The sequence below is a fragment of the Serpula lacrymans genome (assembly GCF_000218685.1).
Source record: "Serpula lacrymans var. lacrymans S7.9 unplaced genomic scaffold SERLAscaffold_16, whole genome shotgun sequence".
NCBI lineage: Eukaryota > Fungi > Basidiomycota > Agaricomycetes > Boletales > Serpulaceae > Serpula > Serpula lacrymans.
Genome location: NW_006763305.1, coordinates 715,113 through 737,542, shown reverse-complemented (window position 1 = coordinate 737,542; position 22,430 = coordinate 715,113). Strand labels below are relative to the sequence as shown.

At 46.8% G+C, this 22,430-nt stretch overlaps 7 protein-coding genes across 7 annotated transcripts; 3 read left to right on the top strand and 4 right to left on the bottom strand.

The window, feature by feature from the left end:
• Window positions 1-694: 694 nt before the first annotated feature.
• SERLADRAFT_418425 (uncharacterized protein) lies at window positions 695-2,423 on the bottom strand (the record flags this gene model as incomplete). Its single annotated transcript, XM_007323721.1, has 8 exons — window positions 695-841; window positions 896-1,188; window positions 1,245-1,547; window positions 1,618-1,656; window positions 1,707-1,953; window positions 2,021-2,049; window positions 2,124-2,357; window positions 2,412-2,423. 8 exons carry the CDS (start codon window positions 2,421-2,423, stop codon window positions 793-795), a joined length of 1,206 nt encoding a protein of 401 aa, XP_007323783.1.
• Window positions 2,424-2,643: 220 nt separating this feature from the next.
• On the top strand, window positions 2,644-5,067 carry SERLADRAFT_453600 (uncharacterized protein; the record flags this gene model as incomplete). Its single annotated transcript, XM_007323720.1, has 13 exons — window positions 2,644-2,824; window positions 2,878-2,950; window positions 2,998-3,035; window positions 3,088-3,135; window positions 3,277-3,447; window positions 3,537-3,716; window positions 3,772-3,921; window positions 3,986-4,147; window positions 4,212-4,372; window positions 4,438-4,486; window positions 4,551-4,668; window positions 4,718-4,869; window positions 4,924-5,067. 13 exons carry the CDS (start codon window positions 2,690-2,692, stop codon window positions 5,029-5,031), a joined length of 1,545 nt encoding a protein of 514 aa, XP_007323782.1.
• Window positions 5,002-10,886, bottom strand: SERLADRAFT_418423 (uncharacterized protein; the record flags this gene model as incomplete). Its single annotated transcript, XM_007323719.1, has 6 exons — window positions 5,002-5,269; window positions 5,329-5,457; window positions 5,517-8,505; window positions 8,560-9,432; window positions 9,494-10,384; window positions 10,604-10,886. The coding sequence occupies 6 exons, from the start codon at window positions 10,884-10,886 to the stop codon at window positions 5,134-5,136; spliced, it is 5,301 nt and encodes a 1,766-aa protein (XP_007323781.1).
• Window positions 10,887-11,014: 128 nt separating this feature from the next.
• Window positions 11,015-13,051, bottom strand: SERLADRAFT_479300 (uncharacterized protein; the record flags this gene model as incomplete). The annotated part of the gene is made up of 13 exons (XM_007323718.1): window positions 11,015-11,166; window positions 11,219-11,469; window positions 11,524-11,554; window positions 11,615-11,704; window positions 11,756-11,845; window positions 11,906-12,013; window positions 12,064-12,098; window positions 12,156-12,255; window positions 12,313-12,388; window positions 12,448-12,506; window positions 12,561-12,628; window positions 12,684-12,783; window positions 12,839-13,051. 12 exons carry the CDS (start codon window positions 12,887-12,889, stop codon window positions 11,252-11,254), a joined length of 1,026 nt encoding a protein of 341 aa, XP_007323780.1.
• A 189-nt stretch (window positions 13,052-13,240) lies between these two features.
• SERLADRAFT_479299 (uncharacterized protein) lies at window positions 13,241-15,398 on the bottom strand (the record flags this gene model as incomplete). Its single annotated transcript, XM_007323717.1, has 2 exons — window positions 13,241-14,911; window positions 14,979-15,398. The coding sequence occupies 2 exons, from the start codon at window positions 15,302-15,304 to the stop codon at window positions 13,570-13,572; spliced, it is 1,668 nt and encodes a 555-aa protein (XP_007323779.1).
• A 2,128-nt stretch (window positions 15,399-17,526) lies between these two features.
• On the top strand, window positions 17,527-19,196 carry SERLADRAFT_479297 (uncharacterized protein; the record flags this gene model as incomplete). The annotated part of the gene is made up of 3 exons (XM_007323716.1): window positions 17,527-17,808; window positions 17,867-18,613; window positions 18,668-19,196. 2 exons carry the CDS (start codon window positions 18,262-18,264, stop codon window positions 18,967-18,969), a joined length of 654 nt encoding a protein of 217 aa, XP_007323778.1.
• Window positions 19,197-20,048: 852 nt separating this feature from the next.
• On the top strand, window positions 20,049-21,296 carry SERLADRAFT_479293 (uncharacterized protein; the record flags this gene model as incomplete). Its single annotated transcript, XM_007323715.1, has 6 exons — window positions 20,049-20,096; window positions 20,175-20,215; window positions 20,282-20,373; window positions 20,442-20,516; window positions 20,579-20,593; window positions 20,645-21,296. 4 exons carry the CDS (start codon window positions 20,283-20,285, stop codon window positions 21,145-21,147), a joined length of 684 nt encoding a protein of 227 aa, XP_007323777.1.
• Between the last annotated feature and the right edge of the window lie 1,134 nt (window positions 21,297-22,430).

Below are 22,430 nucleotides of genomic sequence, written 5' to 3'. Positions count from 1 at the left end.
ATCCTAAATATCAAATCAGCCTCAAAATGTACACCTAGCATGAGCGGGAAGTGTGCTTATATTCAGATTCAGAGTAGAGCTAGCGATTACGACTCACAAGTAGCTGAGAACATGCCTTTCAGGGGATTTCTATCCTAGATCAATTCTACTGGGGATTCGAGCTTCGTACAATTTATATACTTAGGTACATTTATGGTATTCATAACATTGTGCTGGTTAGTCTCAATCACTAGGTCGGGCTCGATCCAAGTTGAACAACTCTGGCCCTCTGAATCTCGTCGTTCTTGACCATCTGCCTGTCACATAATATCTCTATAACGTACCCAGCCCCGTTGGCATCTTTGAATCTCACGCTATAGGTAATTGACCCGTTGGCAGACTAGCATTGAATCAATAAGTCATAGATAGATGCATAACGCAGAAATGAAATAATTACCTGTGCTGTTTTACCTCTCAAATAAATCTCACCAATCTGTCCATATCGTGGATGGCTTATTTCTGTGACTGTGATAAAGCCCTGTGGTCCGACGACCGTTAGCTTCACTCTGAGACTTTAAATATAAATTGCCCTTACACTCATTCTAGGTTGCGACCCAAGTTGTATGACGTTGAGCATCCTGACGATTTGTATTTTTGAATAGGTTGAAGAGCAGATGGGATTGTTATACGATACATAAATCAAGAAAACGAGCAGCACTATATAATTCACGGACAACGCCCACAAGCACAGGATGGAACGCGAGCACTGCGCAATGCACGATTGTGCAATCCACAAACGCACAAACTAATCGTTCAGGTGTCCTTAAAATGGATATCTCTGCCATTGAAGCGTTCCAAAAACCTAATGAAAGCCAATGAATGAGGTATACTGCGTCACGAACAAGAGGACACGGACCATTTCTTTGTTGTATACCATGCGAATTGGCAAGCTAGCCACATCTCGCCTGTTTGCAGAATGTCGCGTAGCATGCGCCAGAATCCCATTGGAACGAGATAGTAGGCGAGAAGCTCAATTGACCGCGGCCTGAATAAAATTGAATCTTCATCATCGACGGTGGCGTATGGGAGATTGGCGCGCAACATGCAAGACCGCTCTAAAGCTTCGTGCATTGAGATACGGTTCGAAGGATTGTATGATGACATATCCTGTAGAAGTTCCAGGAACCCTGGTACATCCGGCACAATATTCTACGATCGTCAGTTGAGCCACAATTTGACGAAAACCAGAAAATAGTAGTTCTCACAACAAACAATGCATAAAATAGTCTCGCTGTCTGGTAAACATCTACAGGAAACGGATTGAACTTCTTCGATTTCTGTTCTTCGGGTGACCGCTGGTCGCGGGCACTATGGAACGGCGCCACAAGGCACGGTTTAAGAGGTGACGACGGGGAGAACCTGACAGAAAACCCGAAATCCACCAAATAGTATTTCACCGGAAATTTGGATCGAAAAACTGGCTCAGGAACCCCGCAGGAAGAAGAATCGAAGTCAATGTATGGTTTATTTCCGTGGTGGTTCATCAGCATGTTCTCATATGCAACGTCCTGACGAAGTGATAGCCTCAGTTTCTCTGCTTTTCTCTGGGAAGGCCGCGACTTGTGAGATCTGACTCACCAGATGTGCTATCCGATTGCGATGTAGGAATGCTAGGGTCTTCGACAAGTTTCAGATACGGGTAGGGCATTCGAAATAATATACCTCACCCTCAAAACTTGTTCCACAAAGTCCAAGCATTCGTGGATGTTCCGAAAAGGAGGACTACTGCAGTCATCATAGAACGGCATGACAATAAAATGCCAGCCATCATACTTGAGGAATTCTAGAACAGGTACCGTCGCATTATACGGGTCAGACCTTAAGGGCTCTGAGTTTAGCAGTTGCAAAATTTCCAGCTCTTTTAATCCTTCATTTCCCTTTGCAACTACCTTGATAACGACATCTCTATTTTGTCTGGTGATGGCGACGTCAATTTCATAGCCACTTCTTTTCACGGGGTAACATAAAGTCACAAACATACCTATCCCGAGCGGCGACGACTGGTGAATGCTTTAAGTGATATATTCATCAGAAAGTATATCGTTTAAGGTAGATTAGCATGCCAGAGATGATAAAAAACTTACAGGACAAAAGTCGCTCGTGAAGTCATTTCCTCTGTCTCCATATAGTCCAAAAGAATCGTTGCTGGGGGACTGTGTTATTCCGTTAGGAACGCTGAGTACTCCACCACTCTTGTTTCGAAAAAGATCGTATCCCTTGTCCTGAAAGTATGAACGAAGCGACTCCCATGTTTCCGGCCAACGCGGATCACGCAAGGCGTCCATTTCCCTCCATGCACGCAAAGACTCTGGCAGGCCCTAAATCATACTTTAAGAACACACACTATCAACGAAATAGAGCGGCCAACGTACGGTGTTCGACATTGATATGGTCGTTCGAATTATGAACGCTGGCTGTAGGCTCTCCCACTTTTATGTTACTTTGTGTTACATTGTATACCAGTGTGGGCCCAGGGACTCATCAGAAGTATCTGATGGCAGATCCGAATCGGTCCACAGCAGCCGCGGCGTTTGTTTGGATCTCAAGCTTCTGCCAAACAAAGGCCTGCTTTAAGTGATCTATTGCAACCGTGTCTGCGTCTTCAACTTGAAGTTGTACAGTTGCTATAACTGTTCACTGATATATACTTATGGTTCTTTTACGATTTGCTCCGTCTCCAACTGGAGCATTGCATCTGGGAGGTCTACGAACTGCACTATATAACCACCTATACGCTCGAAAACTGGGAGGAAAGTGGATACTAAGGATAGAAGACACAGATTCCGTTTGTGACCATCCGGACCTCGTGTTTGATGAAACGAAATGACCCTGCTTTAGGCCAGATATGTACCTGGGTCTGTGGACGGAATTCGCAGTGCATTAGAGTGGGCTGGATTGGGGTATGATCATGGTAAGTCAGCCAGCCATGCCGATGTTATTACTGTAATTTCCTTTTAGGTCCAGGAAAAGATGGCGCTCATGGACCTTACTTTCAAGTGAGATAATTTGTGCCCAGCCTTTCGGTGGTCCTCACTTATCTCGAAATAGTCTGAACGCTTAGATCTTTACCACTCATACACTCGGAAGCTCCTCGATGTAAGTCACTACATCCTGTATATACTATTAGTCTGCAATGAGGGAACACGGAAATCCCTAGAGCCCTTGGTGACCAACCTTTCTGGATATTCATTTGTATACGATCATAATGTTCTCGCGTCTAAACTCTTATCCATCTAGTCTGGCCATGCCTACCGTTGTTTTTGCTCGTCTGACAAACTTAACTCAACTCGGGAGAAACTAGCGCGCACAGGATCAAATGTAACCTACGACAAAGCGTGCTTAAGCCTCACAGAAGAAGAAGTCGCACGCCGTGTTCGCGCTGGAGAAAAATCAATCGTAAGGCTAAATGTAAGTGGTTTAGTCTGAGTTATGCTCCCATGTTGAAGGAACAACATCATGAATTATACTTTATTCTTATTCAATATGACTGTTTACAGGACGATAGGCTTCCAAAACGTCAAACGCCGTCGGATATCATATTTGGTATACTGAAGGACGCTCATGCGTCTTTACCGACAGATCCCGTTTTACTCAAGTCAGACCTGTTCCCTACTTATCATCTCGCCTCTATTGTTGATGACCATGAAATGGGCATCACACATGTGCTACGGGGAGAAGTAAGCTGGGATGGGTCTTCTCCGCATTCCATCGGTGTTTTAATCCTTATTCTAGGAATGGCTTCCATCTCTCCCTCTCCATCTTGATCTATACTCCTGTCTTAACCTCAGTCCGCCCCAATTCGCTCATCTCCCAATATTATTAAACCCAGACGGCACAAAAATGTCGAAACGCAAAGGCGATGTGCAGGTTCTTGATTTCATGGTGGGCACGATTTCTCACCTACCTGGGAGGCTATTCTAATGAGTTGATCTTGCACATGTTCCAGCGTCGTGGCTGGGAGCCTGAGGCCCTATTAAACTGGCTTGCACTAGCGGGCTGGGGGGTTCACCATGAAAATGGCGGTACTCCCGACGCATCGCCTTCACGTACTTCTCTGCAAGCTCCTGACAGCACTACTTTGATGTCGCTCTCAGAGCTTATAGACCAGGTTGGTGCAATTTAATGCTCCTATATTCTCAAGCCGGAAATTGGTGACGGACGATCTGTAACAGTTTGACTTGCCTTCATTGACTCATCGACGGAACATCCTCGACCCGCTGAAATTGGAATATCTCAATAAACACCATCTCATGCGAAGCTGGCAGACAAACGAAGGAATTGAAATCCACGCCAAAAGAGTTTCTGATTCTGTGAAAATTGCTTTCCCCTCCAGGTAGGAAGGGCGACTTCATTCGTTGTCATATGCGCTTATAGTACATTTCTATTTCCCCGTTACAGCCCGTATACGAGTATCGAATACATCGTAGAAGTGATACGCGCCTTACAGGTCCGTGGAACTCACCTGTACAGTTTATTTTCTTCTTCTGACGGGTCTGATGTCTGATGGGCAGGGTCGCATCGTCAATCTCCATGATGTTCCGTCGCTAGCTCCATTTTTCTTTATTGAACCAAATTATTCGACAGATGAGGCCAAAGCAATGATACGATCCATGACTTCTTCTGATTATAGTGAGTTTGAGAGTATGCAATGGTATGGCTTTATTTAACTTTGGGTTAGATAATTCTGTGCAGGCGGTGGCTCGACGGCTCAGTGTTCAATCATCGGAGACGATAGATATTTCAGGGGTACTCCATGACGAAGCTGACAAGTCGGGGCTTAAACAGAGAATATTCATGACTGCTGTTCGACACGCTCTTACTGGAATGAAGGTGAGTGTAGCTTGTTCGACTATGTTTATTTTGCCTCTGAGCAAAACTTTTTAGTCTGGTCCCAGTATCCCAGAAATAGTTGGAGTGCTCGGTATACAGAGGACTTTAGCGCGACTTAAATATGCAGTTCATATGGGTCATGTTGATACACAATCAATCTGATCATTGTCCACGAATATAAAACTATTGCGTACAGGATTGCGGATATTGCTATTATACAACAAACAGTGGTGAATGGAGACACAATGGCAAGACATGACAGTTCTATAATGATTCCCAACCACCACTGTCGACTGTGCTTTCGAGTCTCCGGGCAATAACAGTTGGAATGCCGTGAGTCAGCCATGTTTTACGGATATCTTCCCAGCGAGCTGGATGCATGTATTGCCGTCTCCCTCTCCTATCGCACCACAACTTACATTGAGCATAGAAAGATGAAAGTGGAGGCAATGTACTCACCTCATGGAAATGTCCGCTTCACCGTGAACATCAAGGTAAGGGGAAGGAGAAAATGTACCGTTGCTGGCGTAGAGATATAAGAGAGTGCAGCGCTTCACCACGAAGTACATTCCTATGGTTCCACCACACCTATCGATGCAAAACATGTATTAGATCATGTTAAAGGCTGCATCAGCTTCATAACTCACTCTCGTGTGTGCATATTACATTCTCCGGATTCTCTTTCCGTATCCATGCAACAGTTACTGAGCATACAACATGTTGCTCCACATATCAAGCAAATTGCCGCATCAGTCGGAACGGTGTTACATTTCAGACACTTCATAGTTTTGTCACGTCCACCAAACAGGTTATCAAGCACAAGAGGAAGGCGGGCAATTCGGTAAATGGCAGGATAATCCAATACGACACCGCAATTCAGTTGAGATGCAGCATGAGAGTGGCCATAGTGGGCACACCAGCCTGAAAGCGCATTCTGAAGAGTGTCTTGGTTTGGCAGATCCGACAAAGGAGGTATCCCGAGCATGGCCAATAAGCGACTATACTCGCAGGGATCACGGGTTCCAAATGATGGCGTTGTGAACGTCAATGGTACCACAGATCGGCACAAAATCGCAGCTCGCCGGAGGAATGGAAGCGTGAAAGCATATAGTAGCTTTTCTATCCTGGCTTCACCGAAGGTCTCGAAAACTAGTGTCGCAGTGTGCTCAAAGACCGGCGAATGTCGCACCACAGACATGAAGAACATTCGAATATCACCGAAGATGCTAACATGACTGCGTGCAGGAAGTTGTACCGTATTAGAGCTTCTTGTTTTGTTGAGAACATAGACCATCCCGATGACAGTTCGAGCCAGGCATGCATAGTAAGTGAGGACAATGACATGTTGGAGCATCTCTGGAGCAACTGCGGCAGTCTCGACCAACACGGAGAACGGGTCGCGCAAAAGCAATGGATACGAGAATGATGTTAACGACGTGCGGCTCCATTCTGGTAGTAATCTCTTGATGATGGCTTGCTTTATACCTTCGCGACCCCCATCTGACCTTCCTTCAAACTCTGCAGCACCCAACTTGGCTAAGCAAGTTAACAGCCCACGAATCATCCGAGACTGCGACTCTGTTATACTATCGGCCACAGTCCCTCCTGGAATTTCTGTACCTCGAACGGCTACTTCTATAGCAGAAATAGTGTAACCAACCAGCTCTTCTGGGAGGTAGATCCCCGCCCCTCGTTCACCAGGCTCTGGCTCAGGACGTTCACGGAGATGCCGCGTTTGCGATGACATGTTTTTGGAGATGGTCATTAAGGTATCAACCATTTTTGTCATTTCCATGTTTTCCTGTCTATCAGGACGACGATTAGCGGCCACATACCCGGGATCTTGCGCACTCCAGAATACGAACTCCCCGGTCCCATTTCTGAATTGCAGTTGGTCCACGGTAGTATCTGGTCTAGACTTCAATATGCTTATGCCGGCGGCACGTATCCAGTCAGGGAAAGGTATAGTGCTTGCTGTTAGCGACAAAGGTCGAGAAACAGGAAGAATCACATTTCCCAAGCTCTTGCACAATGGGCAAATATATTCCTTGCGTAAGATGTTTTCTGGGTGGTTCCGTGTGGCATGGGCTCGATGTCGCTGCTTGATAGATGAACTATACACTTGGAAACAGTCTAAATGCATCATATGACCACAGACAGATGTGTGTAGGCCAAAACGAGTATGCTGTGTCGGGAAAGAGTCAAAATTCGGCGAGGAGCTCCCTGGTAATTCCTGGATATGTATATCTGGAGGAAAGGTCATGCTAGAAGTGGCGTCACAACGATCCATTGATGGGGGCATGTGCAACACCTCATTCAAGAATTGGCTATGAGAGTCAGGATGCCTCCTAAGCAATCGACTGGGCTGCACAAATCCAAGAGAGCCAAAAGCTCGATTGATATCCAGGTCCTCCTGACAAACAATGCAGGTGCCATAAGAGATGTGTTCTTCTGGTGTTTCTTCCATAACGTCCTCATCCTCGTCCTCTCCATCGTCAAAGTTGATCGCAAAGCTGGCTTGTTGGGCCTTCATCTGTGCCATGATTGACTCTTGTCTAGCTTTGGCTGCGCGTTTCTTTGCATTCTCGGGATCCGGCAGATCAGAAGCAGACGTGTCCATGACTTTTCTGCGAGCTTGGACTTCTTCTGGAACGTGGATCGAGATCTGCTCGAGAATCCAACCAATGCGGGCTTTGTATGGCTTGAAGTTCTCATCCTGTTCCAACGCGCAGATGACATCGATAAGGTTCTTGCCATCCTCGAAAGCTTTCACAGCAGCCAGACAGCTGAAGACAGATTGCCTTTCAACTAAGGCAAGCATGACGAGATGCACAGCTTGATCAAGAATAGCCTCAGCAGATGGAGGAGGCGTGCCAGAGGACTCCGTCAGGACGAGGATATTGAATATTGCATAGAACATCACTTGTAGCAATGCTTCTGACTCGAATGCTGAAGCTAAGATGGAAAAAGGCCCATTCTCGATGCCTAGGGGTTTGGGGATAATTATCGGGTCAGCAACGCCTGTCTTTTTCCGCAATCGGTTGCGAAGAACGGATTCAACATCTTCCCGCTTATTACGCGTATAGTGGTAGAAGAAAGGATTCACTTCGTCATAGGCTTCGTCTTTGAGCTCATACACTCCAGTATCGGCAATGTTTTCCGGTGGACGGAATTGCGCGACCTCTTTCAGAACACGTTCGAAACAAATATCATCCACCATGCGCTCTGCAACCCGCTTCACCAGATCGGTGAATGAACAAGGGCCCATGGCGAGAGCATGGACAATCTCTCGACGCACAGCAACTCGCAGCGGCATCTTGGAAGCGCTAGCCTTCTCACTGAAGAGGGTAATGAAGATATAAAGCAATTCCTCTACCATGCTCGAAAGTTGAGAACCTTCGTACGATGGGTGTACGACAGTTCCGCGGAAGAAGCCGAGGAGGCCGAAACGATCAAGTATAGTAACGATAACAGTATTGGGATCGAGAATAATCAGCGATGTTTGAAGGATGAACAAATCCTGGTCGTAACACAATTCACGTAGCATGAAATCCCGGTAGTGGAGTAATTGACCACGGATGGGGAACCCATTGCGTACCCATAAACCAGTACGTATCTGCGCAATCATTGCAAGAACTGGTAATAAATGAGTTAATATGTCGCTTCATGATTGAGGCAATGAAGACCAACCTCTCAGGGGGAAGTCAATGATAGTCAGAACTGCCTGCTCACTTGCATTTCGCATGAAGATGTCTCGGACACTTGCCAAACCAACCTGCTTTAATGAGTCCTCCGAGAGGATGTCGACGTGCTTAAGAAGGTCTGCGAGTAGCCAGTGCAATGAATGGTGAAAGCTGATCCAGCCGTTAAGGACATCAAAATCGATAATCGTGTAGGCAGCATCTCCAAAAACAACCTCGTGAAATGACGGCAGTGAGTACTTCGCCCTATCAAGCCGACCGTTTGCAAGCGTGCAGACGAGCAGGATTTCATGAACAATGCCCGTAATGGCAGTGACAAGTTCCGAAGCTGAAGCCCGCGAGAATGCTTCACCATATACTTTGATGACACGCGACAGTGAAAGGGTGACGTTGAATACGCTGATCCAGGCGTCCGTCTCGTACTCCACATGATTTGTCGCAGCCCGTTTATTCGGATTTACACACATGAACAGCTGACACACCTTGGCGAACTCACGTATAAATATATGATGGTGCGCAATCAGACGTTGCACCGGTTCATTGTGGCATAAATACCTAAGATCGCTGAAGACTGGCATGAATCGCTTTGACTTGAAAGGGAAACTGTCGACATCAAGTTCTGCCTCTAATGCGCGCGTGGCCGCTAAATTGACGATCCGTTTGTCCTGAATTTGGTTCGTGAAAAAACCCGTGATGATATCCAGGAGGCGTGAAACGAGATTGTGATGCCTCACAATGTGGAGTGCAACAGAGGGTGTGGTAAATAGCTGTAAGGCAAAATACTTGATAGATGTTTCGGCTTCACGGTCAACCAAAAGGTAAGCGTCTACTAGTCGGGGATACACATTGGCAAAGCGTCCCGCTGCGAGATTTACACAATCAGTCGGTGGATCATCGTCGTACTACGATCGGCGAAAGCTCACCAATGACGACCTTGTGTTGATGACTGAGAGTGAGAAGAGACGCATAAATTTCTTTTAGAGTGAGCCGCGGTTTCTTCCATAGGCGCGGATGATACAAGAATAACCAATCCAGCCTGCAGGGATTCGGAATATCTGCAACGACATTGGGCAACTGTGGACTCGAGCTAAAAAAGTTATTCTCTCTTTTCCGTGGTGACAACATCTCTGATGCGATCACCTCCCTGATCACGAGGATGTCCGCACCCAACCGGCTCCGTGTGAGATCGACCAACCACTCGATAAGAACCACAACTATTTGTTCTCGAAACGTATCATATGCCCTCCGAACAGTTACTCCAATTTCGATTGTCGAAAACGTCCGCGCAATTTCAAGTAGCCGCGTTACGTTAGTGTTCATATCAACAACCTCCCGCCCAAGTTCATCAATCAAATGGGCCACTGCATACGCCTCCTTCCGATCCCGACTTGTATTGGCGCATATTAGTCTCACTACCTCGTCAAATGAATGCTTGTCGTCATTCCAGACCACCAAACAGTATTGATCTTTCTGCATTGGATCCGCCGACGGTTGTAGACGCAGGTCCGCCTCGTTGTTAGGTACCGAAGCTTCTTCTGGAGAATAGTCGAGCGTATCAAGTAAGAAATCCAACGCATAGCCTATCGTCCTACCCATAGATTCTCGTAGTTCAGGGGGAAACGAGACTCTGTTTGGATAATTCTGTACTGGTGGCACATCGGCTCCTGTCATTGATCTTGGTACGGCCTTTGGTGTTGCCTGGGATATGTCGGCTGCACTGTCGGGTTCTGGCAAAGGAGGGTGGAACGGACAGTTGATAGGATTGCGCCATGCTTCGTCGTCTCCGCAGTCGCAACAACCACCAGACTGTTGCGCTACGAAGAAACTGACGTTGTGATCCGAGTGGTCAGATGCATGGAAACAGCGGGAGCAAAGAACACAGCTGTCGTCCAGTGCGCAATCTCTAAGCACAGTCAGCGTTAAGATTACATAAAGTCACCGATAAGAGGTCTCTCACTTGCACCGGAAGCAGCTCTCGCCCTTTGTGAAGATGTGACAGCATGGTCTTCCTGGTATTACAGATTCTTCGGTACCTGCGCCTGAAAAATTGAGTTCTGCCTGAACCTGACCAAGAGTGGCATGCATTGGCAGACTCGAATTTGAGAGAGGCAGAAAGAGGTGGGAGTAGGGGCCCCAGAAAGCATCATAAAGCTCAGAAAGTATCTCTGCTCGGGTGGCAGGCGTGAATACATATTTCCGTGAGCCTGGCATCGTTTCGAGGGCAAAGCGAAGACGATGGAGAGGGTCTGAGGGACGATCTCGTGGATTCATGGAGGGAAGAAACTTGGAGGGAAAGAAAGAGGAGAAACCAGACATCGTGGACGTCGACCAGCCCTTTGAAGTGTATAAAGAGGTCAATGGCTAGATTGTGGCAAGAAGAAAGGTCTGAGATAGGGCATTCAAGATCGCCGTGTAAATAGCAGCCTCTTAACTGGTTTATTTGGGCTTTTGGCAAGGATACCACATCATATCACGTGATCTACACCTACGACAAGTTCTACAGTAAAGCCTACATGGGGAATAACATTAATCGAACGAGAACAGAAATTTCAAAGCGTGCTCTAAGTGCCCTGCAAGGCGAGAAAATATCCTATGGCTGGCCGTATTATGATTATAACGACATTAACTCTCTATTCCCCAACACGCACCAGCAAAGCAGCCAGCACTGCCCTGGGCAGATATCATACAGCTATCATTGGGGTGGTCTCCCGATTGTGGACTGGAGCAAGCGCTGAACGTGGACTGAGCAGACCCTTCGCGGCTGCGAAATCTGTCCCGCGGCTCAGAGCTGCTGGGTCAGTATGTGGGACGTAGAACTTGTCGATAATGGGTATTTGAAGGATGTTCATCTTGGGCGTGATAATCACCAGGTTGTTCGTCTTGATTTCCATCCAGTCGGCTGAAGTCACTACTCAGATACTGTTCGCTGGCACTCATGAATAAATGAATCTACCTTTCTCAAAAGTCAGTGGTTCGCTCGCAATCTTGGGGAGAACGAGGAAATGTTAGCCACAACCCAAGATGCCAAATAAACGAGTTCCTACCATGATGATATTTTCCCGTTTATCGGTCTTCGACATCTTGTAATGACCACCCTGCGCATATTCACTGAACGTTGTCCCAGAAGAAAACCACTAGTAAAAAACATAAGGCACAAATGAAACATCAGGAACTCCAATACGTACTAAAGACGCAGCCTCATCATGACGTGAGGAAATATAACGAGTGGCAACAACACTTTCCCCGTCAGTGACGCAGAAATTCATCAAACTTGGCTGTCAATCAATCACTCGGTCAGATCGGCGTATAGGCGTGGCATCGTCAAAAAAACCGACCTCCGTGATGCCAGCGGCTTCGGCAAACGAGTTGAGGGTAGAAATAGTTTCAAGCATTGCCTTCTTCAGCGTTTCATATGTAAAATTGCTCGCATTAGGGTCTGGGAGCTACGCCACAATTAGAAGGTTATGCATTGAACTGGTGCATGGCACGTTACCTTCGAGAGGAATAGCGCAAACGCCCATTCCGAATCTGAGTAATTCGTCAGGCTGGGGCCGCATGATTAGGATGAGCTGCTATAGCATTTACCTGTGTTGCCTTGAACGACTTCGAAGATTTCATCTGATAAATCTCTTTGAAGTCTTCGCTTGATGGATGGGAAATCGGCGATTCCACCGTTGTGCATAAACTACTTTCAATTCGCATTGGTCCACATGCCGAAACTAGGTCAGAAGATGGACATTACCATAAGTTTCTTGAACACGAATGGATGGCAGTTATCCAGCGAAAGAGAACCAGCCGTAGTAGCGCGAACATGGGCGCTGATGATATCAGCATCATCAACAAGACGTCCGGGGTGGAGGGTAAAAGGGATACTTGCAAAACTAGAGGAGACTTGATCTTCTCTGCCAGCCGTACTAGATTTGCGTTATTCCACGCCTTGAAGACGAGTCAGAATCAAATACACACTACCAGGCTAAAATCAGTGCTCACAGGAGTTACAGAAGTGAACATACACGGCTGACTCCCCAACTCCTCATCCTTGACCGAGTCGTACCATCCTGGGACAGGCAGACCTGATTAGAACGAAACATGCAAATCAGAGTCGCCACTCACCAACGCCAAAGCCATCACCATTGATGGGTCGTCTACGGTCCAAGCGTAAACGAGAATCGAAAGCCTGGTTGATAATCGAGTGGCAGGGTCGTGTCAAAAGCTGGTACAGCGTCAGGAGCGCTGACAGCGACGGATCAAAAGGCTGAGGTGCTTACATGCGATAACTGAACTGGAGAGGTGCCTTTGTAAATCACGAATCGACACATAGTTATCTTCAAGGTTGTTTAAGTTGAATAAAGGCGAGCAAAAGTGCTGGTAAGGTGGAGAACCCAGAACCCAACCATTCGAGTAAATAAGACGTCCGAGTCAACAGTGGTATTACGTCTTCTTGCGTGCACCTGTCGCTATTGACACAGGTCACACACCACATCGCCAGCGCCGGTAGCAATGCCAACACAGATATCGACAGAACCGACATTGACAAGTTATATCATATAATACATTGAAACAGTTATAGCAATAGTACCTTGACAGAGCCTGGAATTTACTGCTTACTGTAATAACTCATGTCAAAGTACTAGTAGTGTCATGGGAATTCTGTTGCGACCTATCAAAATATGTGATGTACAGTGTAACCAACAATAGTGCTGTAGCAGTATAAAATCAGGTAAAGCTCGTGGACAAGTAAAAGAAACAAGAATGCAATACTTTTGTAAACAAGTTTCAGAAAGTGAAAAGTGAAGTATACAACAGCGAGCTTTGAATGAGTATGATAGTGACGACCACCCTCAGGTTGGTCAGAGTCTGTATAATAAAACTGGAAGCTGCCCAGCAAAAACGGGTTGGGAAGAGCATTAAGTCACATGAAGGTATAATAATGAGAATGGTATGGTGATATAAAAAAAAATGCGAAGAACTCAACGAATGGATAACCTTTTCATACGGATCAAACACGAACTCCTACACCCACAGAACCACCACCAATCGCACCTACACCACGCAGCACGTCGGCACCAACACGCAGGATGTGCGAAGGTCTGGGCATAGAGAAAGAAGCGCGCTTTTTAGTCGTAGGAGAAGGGAAGGACTGTGTCGGAGACAAAGAGGGAGAGAAGTCTGGTAAGGGGGACTCTGAGGGTGGAGAGGACGATAAAACATGACTAGTGCCAGGTGACGTAGGAGGTGAAAGATAGACTGGTAGAGCAGGTGAGCCTGAAGAGAACTGTATGACTGGAGACGGGGTGCGTGGAAACGCCTCCGAAAAAGTAGGGGAATGGGGATCGTCGAAACTTGTGGATAAAGCAGGGAGAGCTTGTTGTACCGGTTTTGCCTGTTTACGCGCTGACAACGACGGCAAAGATCCAAGAAGCAATGGTGAAGGTGGACGGCAGAACACATCTGTATTAGCTTCAGCCACTTTCAGGCTCTCATCATGGTCACCAGATGATTCAGTCGTCGCACAAGAGTCGTCTGAATCAAGCAAAGATGAGGCCGCAAGATTCGTGTCATTGAGAGCAAGGCAAGAAGTTGAGACAACTGGACTGGGTAAAAAGGATGGAACTGGACTAGGAATGGGAGATCCGTTCGGTGTACGCCGGGGAGAGGGCAAAGGGAACAAATCTCCATCATCCTCTTCCTGAATCTTGGAAATCAAAGGCACCGACTGAGGAAGAATGGAGTTAGGGCTATCGGCACTAGCGCTTCGACGAGAATCAAGAGCAGTGCGACTTTGAATCTGAGTTTTGCACTGGGACAAAGGGACCCAGTCGCCATCATCGTTGAGCCATACAGACTTCGGTTCTGGCTGGGTTTCCACTGAATCACTCAGTCTCCGCCTTTTGTCCACCTCATCAACGTTGATGGAGTCGGGAAATCCGACTCTCAAACTGTCAGAGGCTAAATCTGTAGTGTCAGGGCCCGATTTGGTGGACTTGCCAACTCCGCTGGCACGACGCGGGGTGCTGTCAATAGTACGTCTTCTTCTCGCAGAGCGCGAGAAATGCTCATGCCAGTCATCGCCTTGTTGTAGACATGCCTCAGTGATGGGCATGCAGGCCTTGCAGCAAGGTCGAAGCGGTATAGTAACAAGATCCGCCCGGGGCGAGGTGGGCGAAAGGGAGGGAGTGCGTCGACTATTGGATGGGCGTGGCGATTGGGGAAGTTGGATCGTCAAAGCAAAAGGGAGCGGGGTTGGGGAGGAAGGGAGACGATTGACGAGGCAAGGAGAAAGAGGTGGTGGTTGCTCGCTAGAACGCGTTGAAGACTGTGGCGACTTGTGTGTGACGAAACTAAGGATAGGAGTATTGTAGCGTCGCGATTAGCTTCAGCATTCTCTAAGGGGAAAAGGGAATAAACCTTGGAATCGGAAGCCGAATAAAAACCTGGCCGTCCTCCCCAGCCAGTGGAGCATCCTGTTCTGCGGTGCCAGGTGAACTAGCGCTTGGTGAACTTTTCCTCCTACGCCATATAGGTAAAGAGTACGACTTGGTGACGACTCTAGGCATTCTCTGGCGAGGCTCTGGCTCTGGAATGAGCACACATTGGTTGTCAAACCGGACACTGCGCTCAAACTCTTCTGCGCTGCCCGATGGCGAGAGTGAAGGACAGTCTAACACGGTCACTGATTCACTGGTTGTCGTCGCTGTTGCTACCGGTGTGTTCATTGCTGGCGTGCTCGCCATTGTCGTTGTGTATGATGTCGAGTGGTGGTCGTGGTTGGGGTTCAAGAGATGGCAGCCAGGCACGGGAGCCGAAGGTTATGGAGAGAAGTGCATCACGGGAACTGGAGTCTAAGAGGTCATATGGACAGGCTAGAACTACAGGAATACCATATAAGGAAAGTCTAGTTATTGCTTTACGACAACCAGTAATGCATCCGAGACACAATTTTTGTGCTTGCCCCGCACTGGAGTCTGAGTGGTGCGTGCCATGGCAGCCTTTCTCGACCTGCAGTGTGCGAAACTCAGCGTTATCGCGACCTTTTCATTGTTGTGCCAACTGTGCTTTGGAGAGGAGATACATAGATTAGAAGACGCTATTTTTGTTGACTTTAGTCGATGGGGAGTCTGATGAACTTCGACCTTGCGTTTTCATGCCGTGATAATGTTAGTCTGCGTTATATCGGTCCCATCTATCGATATTAAACCTAACCAGTTTTGTATGATAGCGGAAACAGATGGCGAACGAAAGAGTCCGAGTGGAGAAAACTGTGACTGTGGCGGTAACACCACTCCATCTCGAACTTGATGATTTTGTTCCGAGTTAAAAGTTCCACCTTTGCAAATAACCCCAACCCCGCCTTCATCCCCATGGCGGAGCCTTTACATCGAACTTCACTGATGGGTACTTCGTCACGACGAGCTTTTCGAGTTTCTGGTGACCCTGGCACATGATTTGATTTCATTGTGGTATCTTGTCATTTTTGAAGCATGGACGATCATAGAACGGACGACAAGAGGATACACGAATATAGCCATCAGCATAAGTACTAGTCCATGAGACTTAAATGGGTGGCATTGCTGTGTAGTGGAAATGCGGTGGCTTACAGACAGACAGTACCTGGTCTTTAAATGGAGATCGCCTCAAGTTCGGAATTTCAGGTCGGTGAAGGTCCACTTGTCAAGGGAAAAGATACTGACAAACGTTCTAACACATGCAGTTTTATGTCTTTTCACGCGGCTCGCGCGTGATCGATGTCCTCTGTCACTCGCTTGAGCAGTCCAGTCGCGAAGCCCAGTTATGTGCTTGGTATGCTCGCTACGATCTGGAAACGTCCAAGTACCACCTACATCGCAAGATGAAGATTTTGAAGCTGTTCATTGTTGCAAGGTCGTTGGCAGCTAGAAAATCAATGTATCTGACGTAATATTTGGTGAGTAAAATATCATTTAAGCGCTTTCCCGCCAATGGGAACAAGGCTTGAACACGTCGTCGCTCAACTGTCTACATGTCAAGATATATAGAAGCCCAGTAAGCCCCATCATCGATGCCGGCGGGACTGAGATGAGTTGGTACTTTTACTGCCATTCCCGACGGGTATCTTAGCACAATTGCTGGTAGCTGTGTTTGAATTCTTGATGTTGTCAAACATCTTCCTCATACAAGTATTCTATGCCTGTGCTCCCCCTTGTAACTAACTTGGAGGCAGTGTAAGCGCCACACTCGTGTTCATATCTTTGATGGGCGCTACAACACACGGATCAATCCCCAAACGCTGTTCACCACACCTGTTCCCATGATTAATCTAGCCTCTATTTCTCCCAGCAACGCTCTTCCTCCCTCCCTCACCCTCCCTCATTTGCCTGCGAAGCTATTATGATGCCGTTCCGCAAGCATAAATCGTCCGTTCCTTTGCTTTACTATTCGTCAGCGCATTCTAATCTAAGTATGAGTGTAGGTCGAAAAGTAACCAAAAGTTCACTGCGTCTCTTCAAGGTACCCGCCACGCTGTAGCCTTGATGTATCGTTATTGACAGTGTCCTGTTTAGTGACTTCCCTCGAAATCGCTGAAGTCGACTACCTTCGGGGACGGTCGCCTACTTTCTATGTAACTGTCCTGGTCGATGGGAAGGAGCAGAAACGAGTGGATTTGGGAAGACACTCAAATTTTGCATTGGCGATGCCCAAGGCAATAGATGTGTACGTATTGTGTGCTTCAATACCTTCCAGTCATCTTCGCCCTATCCCCTCGTCTGCGCCGTCGTACTAATTGGAATACAAAACAGGACACTTCGGCCTTCTTCCATCATTGAGATATGTGTTAAGCGACAAAGCTGCACGAGGATGGATTGGTTTGACCGCAGTATTTGCAAAGTCAAGAGAGGTGTTGTAGAACTAGCCATCAAAAGTATGCCATCCCCCTACATCTCATATTGCAGTGTTGAATTATTTTCACCGAAAATAGATGATATCTGGTTACGAACGGACAAAGGAGCGGCAGGAAACGTGCGCGTTAAGCTTGATGTCGACTCAGTTGCCCCCTACGCCGAGAGTCATATCAGCCCAAGGGATGAGTTAAACAGGATATTCAGTCGCAGCTCCCTTTCCGCCGATCAATCTAAAACTCTGGTGGCAGACGACTTGGCGATTTTCGGAGACAAACAAACTGCTGGAGAAGTACATATCAAGGACGATAGGACCCTGGGAATTCTACGTTTTGAGGCTGGCCTTAAACTCCTTTCTGCGTGTACGCTTTCTTACTCTTTGGTGGAAAGACACCAAATAACAAAAGTGTCCTGTCATAGATCATAAAGAACTTCTGGAAAGTGCACTTTTCGCCCCTGCCGTGCATGATATTCCTCCACCACGCCCAACCCGCCACCGCAAAGAAGCCACCAAAAGGGTAGAAAAATGGCTTCGAGACCCAAACAACAGAGGTAGTCGTTACTACGAAGATAGCAAAGATGAGGGCGAAGTGGTCACTTATGATGCTATAAACTATTTCCTGGAAGACACTCGTAACGATGTTTCTGGAAGAGTCCAACAATGGTTAGATAATACCGAAACCGACCCTGGGTGCTCTGGAAATAACAACGGAGAAGAGGAAGGAGAGCAGAGTGGTGATCATCTCGAGGGACACAGCGTACATTCCTTGCCGGCGCCCAACGGTCACAAAGGCAGGCTGCAAGTCGTTAATGCTATGGACGGTGACGGTCTCTCATCAACTGAGCGCCTCACACTCCGCGATGTGAAACGGAAGTCAGCCCTGCATGTCGTAAATGTTGTGGATGGCGATGGTATCTCAACCGAACGCTCCACACTCTACGATCGCAATCGGAAGTCGGCCCTGCATGTCGTAAATGCTGTGGATGGTTTCTCCACCGACCTCAAAGTGAAGCCAGGAATGCATGTCGTTAACGTGGATGAGGAGGATGATATCTCATCTGGACCTCTCAACGGGGACAGTGATCTAGAGGAAACTCCGTCGGAAGAGAATCCTCAACATGAAGCTGTTTCGCAGGTCCAAAGTGTCCAAAAGTGCTCTGACAGTAGTAAGTCCCCATTTTCTTGATGATTATCCAAGCCTGATGATAGTCTCGTAATAGGTAGGAAAGGTAAAGATAAAGAATTGCCGATGCTGCCTGTTCCCACATATGGGTCTCACGGACGGCCACCATCAACGAGTACTCACGGTAGCGCTTCGGGATACCCAAGCCGAGCGTCGATGAGGATTGATGACGACGTCGTCCGTAGTTTGCGCGACGTTCTCAGAAGACAATCCCAAAACTCCAGTGACGCGTCGCCCGAGGATGATTCCTCCAAAGCTGCTTCTGAATCCTCCGTCTACACCACTCACAGTTCGCGCAGGCGTACAGTTTCGATATCAAGGATGAGGCTCAACGTCTGATGGCCTTGATATCATCCCCCGTTCTTGATGCTCCTCGTCCAGAGCATTGATAGATTTTTTGATGACAGATTCTTCAGATGTAATGTTCATCGAGGTGCTGTAGCCGCTTTTGATTTGTATCTGTAGTATTTTTATTTGCATATTTGCATAGTTATCTGCCTTAAATCTTATGTTATCTTTTTGACGAATACCCATATTTATGATGAATTAATGCGATCTCACATTGCTTTCACGTAGTATGATACCATGACAGGCAAACATTCACTCCAAATCAGTGTATGTGCGGTCGACCGCGGTAAACTCGTGCAACTGCAGCTGATGGTGTACCTAGAGGATAACGGATATAACAGCATCATGATACCTGTCAGTACAGCCCTCCGCGAGCTATATAACTCAAACTAACATAACAAAGCACTGACCATAAACAAACAGATGTTAATCAAAAGCACACGATGCAGTTCCTAACTGAGAGAAGTGTCCTCCCACCATGGATAAACTTGAAACTCAGGATGGGGGAGAGATGTGCAGATGTTGACTGCAGACGAGTATCTTTCGTAGGTTATATTCACTACCAACCATGACATAATTCATGGTGAGTTCCTTGCACTTACTAGTTCATATAGTTTGCGGCCGAGTGCAAGGTAGAACTTTGCGATCTGGAGGTGAGGGATACGTTTGTCCAACATCCAGATGGGAAGAGATAGCGTCTCTTAAATTAGAGTATCAACTTGAAGAAGTTCAAGCTGCGATAAGCCCGCTCATAGGGCCCACCATATGGAGCATTTCAATTTTGAAACGGTTTAAGAGGCCGCGAAAGCGATTGTCCATGATCGATAATCACTTCTACGGCACCTGGTGACCTGTCTATTTTCCATAAACAAACAGACAAGTCGATCTTATGCGATAGGCGTGACAAAAACGATCACTGTTATCCGCTGTAAACCCATGGGTTGGTTAAATTGCAGGATTAGTTTGAAGGTTTCTTAAAAATGAACCCACCTCTCGTAGATGCTTCTCTTTATGATTTAAGCGCCCAGGAAACTGAACTTTTCAAGAGGCTCACGGGTATAGAATCAGACGAGGAGTTGAAGCAACATATCTGTGAAATCCGGGATGAAGCCTACAAGGTAACAAGCTTTTCATTAATGACGGTCCTCGGTTGCGATATTATTCTTACCACTGATTGCGTTTATGTTTTGCCATAGATATGTCCGTATCCTTGCATTCGCTTCTTTTCGTATACCAGGTCTGTGGTGTATCGCCGTTGAATGCGAAGGAAAAAAGGACACGATGACTTACTCTAGGGATACAGTATGAGACTAACTCGCCACTGGGTTTACGAGGACGTACTGAAACTGGGGAAGACGGGCGATGACAATTTTTTCCTTGATATAGGCTGCTGTAGTACGTTCTTCATTTCCACAATTACAAATTCCTGCCATGAAGATCGCCATTAACCAGCTATTATTCAGTGGGAACAGACGTCCGTAAATTGGTTGTAGATGGTTATCCCCCGAATAAGGTGATCGCCAGTGATTTATGCTCCGGTGAGTTTAAGATACTAGTATCTGACTTTCTCAAATCACATCCTGAAGACGATTGGTTCTAGAGTTCTGGGATATTGGTAAGTAAAATCATGGATGGAGAGGTAGCGAAAAACTGACAAGGTATCAAGGCAAGAAACTTTTTAAGGCTGATGCAGAGGGCGATAAGATCCGTTTCATTCAAGAAGATATCACGGAGTTGGATCCAAAGGCTCTGGAGAGCATGCCTTCACCAGATAACACGTTAGCGGCACCGAATACGCTATCAGACCTGCATCAGCGCTGCTCAGTCATTCACATCTCCTATGTATTCCACTTCTTCAGCAAAGAACAACAATACAACCTAGCATGCACGCTGGCTTCTCTACTATCTCCGAAACCGGGTTCTATCATTTTTGGAGCTCAGGTGGGCCTGGCAGAGGCGGGCGAGAGGACAAGTGCGATGGGTTATAAGACATTTGGCCAGTGTCCGCTGAGCTGGAAGGAGTTGTGGGTAGGAGAAGGCGGCGTGTTCAGCGCAGATGCTGCCGAGTGTGAAGCGAAATTGTTTGAGCCCGAACCCAAGGACGCAATTACCCCCAACCCGATCGACAAGAAGCCATACTTGTTGAAGTGGAGCGTCAAGAGATTGTAGCTATAATGCCGGGGAGATTTCTGATTATCTATGATAAACTGTCAACCTGTTTTTGACCTAGGAAAAGAAAAATACCTTCCACACTGATAGCATGGCCATCCGGGGCAGACCTGGACCCAGCTTTCACCGGTTTTAATCATGAACAATCTCTTTCAAGGTAGGATCAAATAAATAAATAGTTTACAGATGGTTTTGGTCTTAGTAAGTTAAGCATTTACTAAGAGCCTGTGCGGTAGCTCTAACTTTTGGTTCGGCTACTATCGTTGGACAATAGGTGCAATTGGTCTGGGGAGAAGTTAAATAACTCACCAGTCGTTGAGCTTGAGACCGTCGGAACTTGACCAGTAGATATAATTTTTAGTTTTCTAGCTGCCTATGTAGAAAAATAAGCAAGACCTTGAAGCATTAGAGCAGCGGAACGAAACCGAAAAGACGACACACGTTTTGGAATAGTTCTGCAATTTCTGGTAACACTGGGTCACAACGGCACTCACAGACCAAATCAGGCGGAGCTTACCAGTCGAATTCCGCCAGGTCATACCTAGGCTCGTACCCAGCCAGATCACTGGGTTTAATTTCGGTTACTAGCCGAAATTGCTTCGAGCACACCCAGTGGACGGCTGGGACCGCTCGTCGCCATTTTGTGAGGAGGACGAATTCCTCACCAAAGATGAGGTGGGGACTTAATCGTAGGGACTCGAAAGCCATAAATTTTTTTTCCCCAAGTTACTATACAAAAAGGCAATTTTGTAACTTGTAGAACACATTGAATATAGGAAATTTTTGCGACTTTTTTTGCAAATGAACTTTGCCAGAAAATGGTAGTGACAGCAACAACAACCTCACCTCAAATTTTTCCAAAAAATATCTATTAACAAAAAGTGATCTACTGTTTACAAAAATGCTTTTTTGTATACTAAGTTTTTTGACATTTTTTTCTGACTTCTGAGTCCCTACGACGAAGTCCCCACCTCATCTTTGGTGAGGAATTCATCCTCCTCACAAAATGGCAATAAGTGGTCCCAGCCTGCTTGCAAGCTCACAAATTCATATCGGCAAATATGATAAGCGCGAGCTAGCCGAGCAGGTTGGGGGTCATACCAAGCCCTGACACTGGTATGTGCAGTACGTACTGAAGCGGAGCTAGTGGGCTTTGATTGATTATCTTGGTGCGTGATTGCCTGTTTTGGTCACCTAGTCACGACTTCATCATTGTTCTTGTTTCTCCAGACTAGGGGCCTACCTATTGACGTTTCCTAGAGAGAAATTGCAATATTCCCAAC